Genomic DNA, 9445 nt, shown 5'->3' with positions numbered 1-9445 from the left:
ACCCCCAAAAGCAAAGCTTACTTTATTGTTAGTACACAGTAAAAATGGTGTCCACAAAGTGGATAATTCACATCGGCTGAAGGCTAAACGCAAAATTCCGTGTGGATTGAGGGTAAAGTTGCGGTTCTCCGCAACGATGGCACAAAGCGATCCTCTGCAGAATAATGCGCGTCCCTCTTCAGGGTTAATTGACCAGGGGGGAATGATATGTTGGGATGTGGGGGGCGCGACTGGAATATAATACGGGGTTAATGTGGAATAATAATCGAGCTAACGTGGGATGTTAATGAATTCTCGGCTAAATTTACCGTTCGCTATATTTGGATCTTGCGGCGTCATAAGTGCAGAATCTATGTGTTTGTCTGTTACATCGGTGAGTTTTTCGTGTAAATGCAACATAGTTGGACTGTTTCTCTTAGAAAAATTCATTGTTACGGAATAAATACACCTGGCGTAACTTTTTTGAGCTTCAAGTGGCCATTTCTTAAAAAATCACTTGTTCCAAGGAGATAAGGAAACCTTTTCAAGCCCAAACGCTTTCGACTGTAAGTGGCTAAGAAGCCTAGCGACTATTTTCTCTGGGAAGAGTTGGAACCAAAAATCAGAAGTCTGACTTAAACTGACATCCAAAAAACATCCCCCAATGAATAATTAAGCCTTGAATGAACCCCATCGAACCTTTGAATGCTCCCTTTACCATCGAGTAGCGCTTAACTCTGGACTGAACCAAAAGTGCCAAACAAATGATAACGCGTTATCAACCAATGAATCTTCAACAGTAGCCTCAATTTGATATAAATCATAACGTGCCGACTCGGAAGCCAGTCACTTGAACGCGATCAGCCCGCAAAAGCACACTAGCTTTAGTTTGGTGTGTTGTGTGTGTGACTGACTAAGTGTCCTACAGAGGTACGTAGACCAACAAGCTCATGCCCAACAGCCCAGCTCAAGGTGGACAGTTTCAGATGGATTTCGTCCTTGCTGTTGTGGTCTGTTTCCTGGGGTTGGTCCTGGCATTGCCGGTGCTCAAGAGGCGGAAGACCTTCCGCAGGATTTCCTACTACATTGATCAGCTACCAGGCGACAAATGGTACCCCTTAGTGGGCAGTGTTGTTAGCCTCTGGGGCCTGAAGCGAGAAGGCAAGTATGACTTAGTTGTAGGAGCAATGATGACGCAAATCTCTGCACACCTGCTCACTGAACAAGGCAATTTTTTTCCTCCAATCGAGTGCCTTCAAGTGGCACCACTTGGCCTTATCGGGTCCGATTGGTGTAGAGCATGCATTATGCAATGGCCCACTGTAAAGATGAGAAGATAACGATTGTTTTTCCTCGCTTCCAGACCTGTTCCAGGCCATGGCCAATCGGCACCTCCGATTGGGGCCAATTTTCCGCAACTGGTACGGAAGTCTGCCGGTGGTGCACCTGTACAAGCCCGAACACGTCCAGGTGGTGTTCAAGAGCAACACCAACATCAACAAGGGGGTGTTCTATAAGTATCTGTTTCCCTGGCTGGGCCAGGGGCTGATTTCTGGAAGTGGTAAGTTAGTTGTGGATGTGCAACTTTGAGGGCTGACGCTGGGCCTTTCAGGCCCCAAATGGCGCGTGCATAGGAAGATCATCACGCCGTCCTTCCACTTCAACATCCTGGACTCCTATGGGGAGATCTTTGCGGAGAAGGGCGCCTGCCTGGCCAAATACCTGCAGCGCTTTGAGGGCAAGGGATTCGTCGAAATCACTGGCGATCTGACCAAAATTGGCCTGGATATCATAACCGGTAGCAACTTGACTTGGGCCTTTAATAACACCTCTAGCGAATTTGCACTTGCAGAGACCGCAATGGGAATCAAGCTGGGGATCCTTGAAGGCAACAACACTGAGGGCGTGGAATACGCCAACGCAATCATGAGGTGAGTGGGAGTGGGCTGCACATTGTCCAGGGCCTTAACGGAATGTTTGGCTGCAGCTTCCTGCAGGTCACCTACCGACGCGTCGCCAACCCGCTCTACAACCTGGACTGGCTCTTCAAGCACACGGCGGTTGGGCGGGAGTCTGAGCGCTGCTGCAGCGTGATCCACAGTTTCAACCAGCACATCATCCAGACGAGAAAGAGGCTGCTGGAGGCGCAGGGGGGCCTCGCCGTTGAGGAGGACGAGCTCGGGAGGAAGAAGAAGGTCTCCTTCCTGGACTTGCTGTTGAACTACCAGAGGAGCAATCCGTTCGCCGATGAGGAAGTTGAAGATGAAGTCAGCACGTTTATGTTTGGAGTAAGTGAGCAGTGGATTTTCCTGGATCAATTGGTGCTAACCTGGGGGGTTTCAGGGGTTCGATACCACGACTGCCACCCTCACCTGTGCCTTTGCCGCCTTGGGCAACCATCCTGAGTACTTGGTAAGTGCCCAGTGGTAAGGTTTAGACCCCAGCCATCACTTGACGCTTGATTTGGCTGTAGGCGCGAGTCCAGGAAGAACTGGATGAAATCTTCAGCGATGAGCCCACAAGGAAGGTGACCCCTCAGGACGTGGCCCGCATGGAATATTTGGATCGGGTGGTCAGGGAGGTGCTGCGCTGCTTCTGCTTCGTTCCGTTTATTTACCGGAACCTGGACGAGGACATCGCGATTGGTAAGCCTGCCAGGGTGAGCTCAGTTGGTCTCTCAAGCTCCAATGTCTTAGATGGATATACCATTCCAAGGGGCGCCAATCTGTCCATTAGCTTGTACAATTTACACCACGACCCCGACCATTACCCCGAGCCGTTCAAGTTCGACCCTGATCGATTTCTGCCCGAGAACTGCGCCAAACGGCATCCGTATGCCTTTGTGCCCTTTAGTGCTGGGCCCAGGAACTGTCTTGGTGAGTTGATTGTCACATTGACACAACTTGACGTTTTTGACGTTTTTGACGTATTTTGCAGGCCAAAAGTTTGCCATGCGCAACGTCAAGACGCTGCTCGCGTGCGTGTTAAGGGAGTACAACGTCAAATGCCAACAGCGTCTAGAAGACATTAAGTACACCATTGAAATAGTGTTGCGTCCGGTAAATGGGCTGCATGTGGCTTTGGAGCGCAGAAAATAGACTGACCAGGCGAGGCGGTTTTGACCGAAAATACTCAAACAAGTAATGGAAACGACAGATCTAGAAAAAGACGCTCTAAATCGATGACGGAGGCCTTTTGTGATGAGGCGGATGTTGCGTAAACATGGATTGAGGGCTCTTTGAATTGCAATTAGTTTTAGAAATATATATTTTCGAATTTGCAGTTTTGTTTGATTCTGACCCTGATGTGTGGACCCTGTAGAGGACCTCAAAACAAGTCGAGTTTCCATTTAAGTTTTTAACGAGATACAGGGTGTTGAACTTCCAAAAAAAATGGCATTTTCGCTTTAACTTCTACAGTTTATCAGATATTTTGCTCAAATTTTTCATGTTGGCTAAAGTTTGCACCCTTTACCCGTAGGTGGAGCGACTAGTTGTGAAACTCTACTGGGTCTTCCTTTTTACAGAGGCCTACCCCTTTTACCCCCCCCAAACTTTTTTGTGTTGCGCCACTGACCTCGTTCGACCGAATTTTTGCAAGAATTTTCTGATCCCTTGCAGGTTTTTCGTATCTGTCTTCGTTTTCGCGTTATTTGCACAATAGTAGGGTTCCTGCGTGATTGTCACATTTTCTTATCGATGATTCACTTTCTAAAAAGGCCATTTATTTCTCTCTAGAATGATGTACACATGAGCGTTTTTGCTCATTTTGCCTCCGAGAAATATGGAATCGTGCCAATAACTCAGGATCCATCTTGACAGTTGACAGCCAAGTTGGCCGGATTAGTACGGAACAATTTGCGAAATTAGGTTATCAAGCGAACTGTTTCTAATGAAAATCGCATAATTGCGTCAAAGTGCCATCATCCGTGTGTGTGCTTTTCACGCATGAGATCTTGTCCGCTTTACGGTGTCCGACATTGAAAATATGCATCGGTTTTGCCATTTTTCGCCGCACCATTATAACAGTATTATGGCTAAATTACCGCTTAATAGTTCAATTAAATTAACGGGCGACGGCGTGATGATGCGTTTTAGTGCAATACTAGTGCGCGCCCTGTTCATATTTTGCGTAAGTTTCCGATTGTTTCCACAATTTCGCTACTTAAACAGCTTCAAGTTCAAAAACGCTTTTCATCTAGTCACCACTCCTTGTCACTCAAGTGTCAAGTATGTCAATACTGACATTGGCAAATGCCAATACTGACAGCTGTTGTCACTGATGTCAAAGGACCTTGAGCTCATCAAACTTGAGCAATTCAGCGCCGGTAACCTTGCGCATAATAAACATTTACACACAATTCGAGGACAGGATGCACTTATTACATATCATTAAAGAGCCAAGCCTGATGTTTAAAACCCAATCAGATTGTTGATAATCCCATTTGGCAACTTTTAACTAGTGAGCGGACCACACCCATAAAACAGTCCAATGGAATAAACCAAAAAATAGATCGCATCTAACTTTGTTGCCCAACTAACCGGCTTTTTGTTAGCCGGAAACGGATTATTCGCCACTAAATTCAATCTGGACAAACTCACGTCTGGAATAATGGATTTCCACTGCACACACACACACACACGTGGTTGTCCGCTACCGAACTTCACTTCAATCGCATTTTAATCGTTTTGGTTAACAGTTGATTTAAAGCTGACAGCATCTGTCAATCTGCCTGATGACATTTGCGAGAAGCCGTTTTGTTTTATGTAGCCTTTAGTTGCTGCAGTGTTTCATTTCGACTGTTCTAAACAGGTTTGTTTGTCGTAAAATTATAGTTTAGCTTTAAAAGCCGCATAAACTGGAGCACGAGAGTAAAACCGTTAAACTGCACACTACGTAGTTGCAGGAGTCCTAAAGTTGATTTTTCGCGTTGATCGTTGCGAGTCGTAAAAGCTGATGTTGGGTTTTACGGCTGTGAAGCAGGTTCGGGCAAAACCCTAATTTTCATTACTCTTAAGCGCAATTTTATATACAGGGTGATTGTTCGGAAAGTCATCCATCAACATGTGAGCCAGTAGTGCTGATAAGAGTTCACAGGTTATGTTGGATTTTAAGCATGTCACTTTTCGACGACTTTGCGCTTAGAAAAGTCCCCTCCCTTTGACGCTTAATGAATGGACAGCGCAGCCTTTGATTGCATTTCTCCATGTTGATGGATGGATCTGAGGGTGTTTTGTTTTGGTTTCAGCTGCCAGTGGGGTCGCAACTTGCCGATGAAAGCGCCACCACCTTGCCCACCCCTATGGACACCACCCAGCCGCCCATTGGTCCGTTTAGCGTGGAGATTCTAGCCATTTTTGTGCCACCCGGTATCAGTAATGCCGTGCAAGTGGTGTGGGGGGGCGATGGTATGCCGAACGGCGCTAATCTCACCTATGGCGTCTACTTTGGCTCAGAAGATGGCGACTTGGAATGTAAATATTCATGGCTGAAGCTTTTTTCCCATGCATCCGTTTATACGATGGTACGATGATACGAAAGTGTTTCTATTGGTTGGAGATCTGTCAATTCGTCCACGTCATACGACGACGGACGAATTGACAGATCTCCAACCAATAGAAACACTTTCGTAGCATCGTACCATCGTATAAACGGATGCATAACACACAGGCTTTAAGAAAAACTGATTAGAGTGATTCAACTAACCCCATATTCTAAATGAAAGTTTTTGTTGGTAATGATTTGGCCCAGTTAGATTTGACGATTTTTTGGGGCCTTAAACCGTTAAACCGACCGAAAATCCGAGTCGCTGCCGCATAAACACGCGATATTTCGACAAAAATCCATGCATAAACATCAATTGGGATTTTGCACGTTTTAATTCGATTTGCATTTTGTGCGGCTGATTGTTTTGCAAGCTTTGATTTGTTGAATATTGCAAAACAGCAATTATTATCGGTGTCATTGTGTATACCTGCATTTATTCGATGGGAAATGCGGCTGCAAAAAATCGACTGGTTTTTGACATGAATTTTCATAAGTGCGTTCGATTGGTTGAGACTCCAACTGCCGAGGGCTGGAAAAGGAAAATATTCATAAATAACCGAAATTCACCACCAGTTTGGCGTGTCAATCGTGGCCTAAAAGCGGACTTTTTCACGCACGCAAGTTTGCAATCATTTGCCGGCATTGACTACCCGGAGGATAAAATAGAGAATCCGGAGACCCCGGAGAATGGAATAGCATAAAGAGCCAATTATTTGAGGTGCCGCTCTCGATGGCAGCCGTCAGTTGCCGGCCTCGCATAATTAGCCTATCGCCTTCTTAGGGAAATTTCTGCAAAAGCTGGCTGTGAAATTACTATTTCTAACAGTTTGTTCAGACGTTAAGAGCTCTTTAGAAAGTGCAAGGTCAACATCAGCGGCTTTTCGCGTTTTAGGCGCAAAAATCAGACTCTCCAGCGTAAATTTTCTGCTCTTAATTTCTCAATTTAATCCACTGATTTCATCCACTTCATAATCCAATTTGACGAACTTGATTGGTTTAATCGTCGAAAAATGTTGAGCAAATCACACGTATAACCGGCGATTTGGCGCTTGTAGGCCTGGCCGCTTGGCCACAATAACATTGGGTTGTCAAAAAATGGGCCTACTATACCAGACATGGCGGAATAGTCCGGAAATTCAGAGCTATGATGGTGACGAGTTTTCCAAATATTGATTATACGCTTTTGTTTTCTCTGGCCCAAAAGTGTTTTTTTTTAATTGAGCATTTAGAAAAAAGAGTAACTGGAAAATTCTCAAATTTTCAAGAAATTTTTAAAATATTGTGGATAAATGGCCCTTAACATAGGAAGTCACTGCGCGACCAAGCCACTTGCGTAGCACTGCGCCAACTCCTAAAAATTAAATGAGTTACCCAGGCCTACTCCGAAGCGAATAAAAGCGAGCAAACAACCCAGAGCGCCAAATAATAAACTGAAAACATATCCGGATCTTTTTTGCACGCGCTATACATTGTACAATGCCGTTTCCATTGGCTGACAACCCGATATCTATTAAACGAAAAATGTCGCCCGAATGCCTTTCAACTGGAACGGTTTTCCGATAGTTGAAGCATTTATGTTATGTCGATTCCATATATAATATATCGTATATCTGTCGATATTCTCAATTTCGCTTTTTGCCACGCGAAACTGAGCTTCGAATGTCAATTGTGATGGCAAATAAATGGTCGAACGATCGATGCAACCACATCACACCCACCAGCATTCTTTTGATCGTTTTCACGCCTTTTTTCCAGATCCGAAGCTGACCACGCCCAATGTCAGCGCCCTCATTATCGACCTGCAGTACTGCACCAAGTACAACTTTGCCGTTACCGTACTGGATGGGGGCGCCACATCCGACACCGTTAAAATTAACCCGAATACTGTCAGAACTGTCATTACAGGGGCCGAGCAGCTGGCGCCCCCTTTAAATCTCACGGTAAGTTTCCGAATGTTTTGATCAAATGGCATCTGAACTGACTTAGAAGGTTCAATCAATCAACTGGAACCAACTGGAAGGTCAAATGATCAACTTTTCCGCAATTTAATCTTGTGCCTTGTCCGTAAATCGTCGAATAATCTGGCACAAATCGGCCGTATAACCGGCGATTTAGCGCTTATAGGCCTGCCAGTTCGGCTGCAATTCCATAGCGCTGTCGAAAAAGGGCCTACTATGCGAGCAATGGCGTGCAAACCGGAAACTTTTATGGCCAGCATTGGGAACGCGAAGTGAATTTGATTATTCGACTTTAGTGATTTTTGGGGTTTTAAGGCGCAGTGAAAGGATTTTTGCATCACACTTGAGATGTACCAATAAAGATCGAGTTTTCGTGGTCATTTAAGCGGTTTTCGGGGGCTTTTTGCCGACTTTCCCAGCCGATTATGGGAAAAGTTTCGGAAATTAATTAAAAATGTTGCTGGACAGCTTTAATTAATCGGTTTGGCGTTTTTTGCCCATGATAATTGGATTACAGTTGCTTCGATTCCCAGCAATTTGTCACCCCCTCGAAGGAGTAGATTTACTTCGGGCGCGGATATTAATTACTCAGACGGTGGGAGGGTTTTTTCTTCCTAACTGGCTTTGGATGATTGATAAATTGATCGGACTCAAATCCTACCTGCCTTGCTCTCCTCTGACGGCGATAAGTTTCGAATCGCGGTCGTCCTCAAGGTGTTTTTCTCGCAGGATCCCCACAAGTCTTTGAGCCACTGTGACTCACATCTATTTGCAAAACAATCCGGCCTTCGTTGGGATTCATGTTCGATATTCGCCCTCGGCCAATTGCTATTAACTTGATCAAAGCCCAAAGGAAAATCGCCAATTGCTTGATGCAAAGGTTCGCGCTGCCCCAAATGAACAGCCACCCAATTATTCTTCCTGGCTTTTCAATTAATTCAATTTATTTGCCAAAAGTACTCCATCCATGGGCCGCAGCCCGGAAAAATCCCCCCTTTTAACAGTGTTCCACTTGAAAAGCCCGCTTTTGTAATTATTATCTGGAGATTCCATCCAAAGGCCACACCTTTTGCAGTGCAGATCCGACTGAAATTTTGGCAGTTCGGGCCCTTTAAGGGTGGATTCTCAGCTATTGGTTATTAGTTGTGAGTTCTTATTAGTGTGGGGTTTGGAGGGTAATTTTCTAGAGCACGCTGCGGAAGCAATCGATCCGACTGGAAATTGCCGCAGGCCTTTGAACTGAATTTAATAGGATATCGGTAATTGAACAGCACGCGCGACTGTTTGTAGCGAAAATTTGTCTTATTTGACGGCGGCGAAGGGCATCGGTGGCTTCGGAATCAGTTGTCGTTTTTGCCGGGGTGGATTTTAAAGGGCTTATAAGGGTCCATCCAGGCCTTGGCTAATGGAAAATCGATGTTCGAATCGTCTTAGTTCCTCGTAAAGCCCCAGCCGAGAGTCTGCACAGATAGTGGAGCTCAGGCTGAAAGAGCGGCTTATGCCCGGTTGCACCGCTTGACTAAACAGTGATTAAAAATTTAATCGTCGTTTAGTTTGAAAAATGTGTTGTACCGTCGCTTAACCACTGTGTTGTGTATTCTACACAACGATTATATTAACCGGCACTTTTTGGCTGATTAGCGCCCGATTAGGGACCGTTTAGTATATTTTCTTGATTTTTTTTATTACGGGTGACAGTGGCTATGGTCTTAGACCCTATTTGTTCGCCCTTTTAGTTAATCCTGCAACAAGAGCCGAAAGGCTATACAATATGTCCCATATTCGAACAGAAAACGTGATCGAAAGATGTTTTGAAGTTGGGAAAAGAAGGTTTCCCGTTTGGGCGTATGGCTTGAGAGTAAAACTGGAGACCGCAATGCACATTATTTCGGCTACTGAAGTTCTATATAAAATGGCAAAAAATATAGGTGAAGAAGATCCTCTTTTGCTTGCAGATATTA

General features: G+C 45.1%; 2 protein-coding genes across 3 annotated transcripts; both read left to right on the top strand.

Moving 5' to 3' along the window:
• The first annotated feature begins 656 nt into the window (after window positions 1–656).
• Window positions 657–3259, top strand: LOC109536978 (cytochrome P450 4C1). Its single transcript, XM_019903479.2, has 10 exons — window positions 657–909; window positions 966–1140; window positions 1343–1540; window positions 1592–1777; window positions 1832–1910; window positions 1967–2267; window positions 2323–2391; window positions 2453–2624; window positions 2676–2855; window positions 2917–3259. Exons 2-10 carry the CDS (start codon window positions 966–968, stop codon window positions 3075–3077), a joined length of 1521 nt encoding a protein of 506 aa, XP_019759038.2. The 5' UTR covers window positions 657–909; the 3' UTR covers window positions 3078–3259.
• A 561-nt stretch (window positions 3260–3820) lies between these two features.
• On the top strand, window positions 3821–7466 carry LOC109536969 (the record flags this gene model as incomplete). 2 transcript variants are annotated; one of them, XM_048661874.1, is given in 3 exon segments in its annotated part: window positions 3821–4110; window positions 5228–5453; window positions 7282–7466. In XM_048661874.1, coding segments are annotated over 3 exon segments (555 nt in total), but the record flags the coding sequence as incomplete, so codon positions are not given.
• Window positions 7467–9445: the final 1979 nt, after the last annotated feature.

Source organism: Dendroctonus ponderosae, unplaced genomic scaffold (genome assembly GCF_020466585.1).
Source record: "Dendroctonus ponderosae isolate FM_Combo_2020 unplaced genomic scaffold, Dpon_F_20191213v2 Dpon_F_20191213_10, whole genome shotgun sequence".
NCBI classification, from domain to species: Eukaryota; Metazoa; Arthropoda; class Insecta; order Coleoptera; family Curculionidae; genus Dendroctonus; species Dendroctonus ponderosae.
Note: the sequence above shows the minus strand (reverse complement) of the source record. Positions and strands in the feature narration are given on the sequence as shown.

Excerpts from the sequence above, each read along its gene's own strand:
- LOC109536978 (XM_019903479.2), top strand. The coding sequence starts at position 966 with ATGGATTTCGTCCTTGCTGTTGTGGTCTGTTTCCTGGGGTTGGTCCTG. Across the intron at positions 1,541-1,591 it reads GGGGCTGATTTCTGGAAGTG|GCCCCAAATGGCGCGTGCAT; the intron begins GTAAGTTAGTTG and ends TGGGCCTTTCAG. Across the intron at positions 2,856-2,916 it reads TGGGCCCAGGAACTGTCTTG|GCCAAAAGTTTGCCATGCGC; the intron begins GTGAGTTGATTG and ends CGTATTTTGCAG.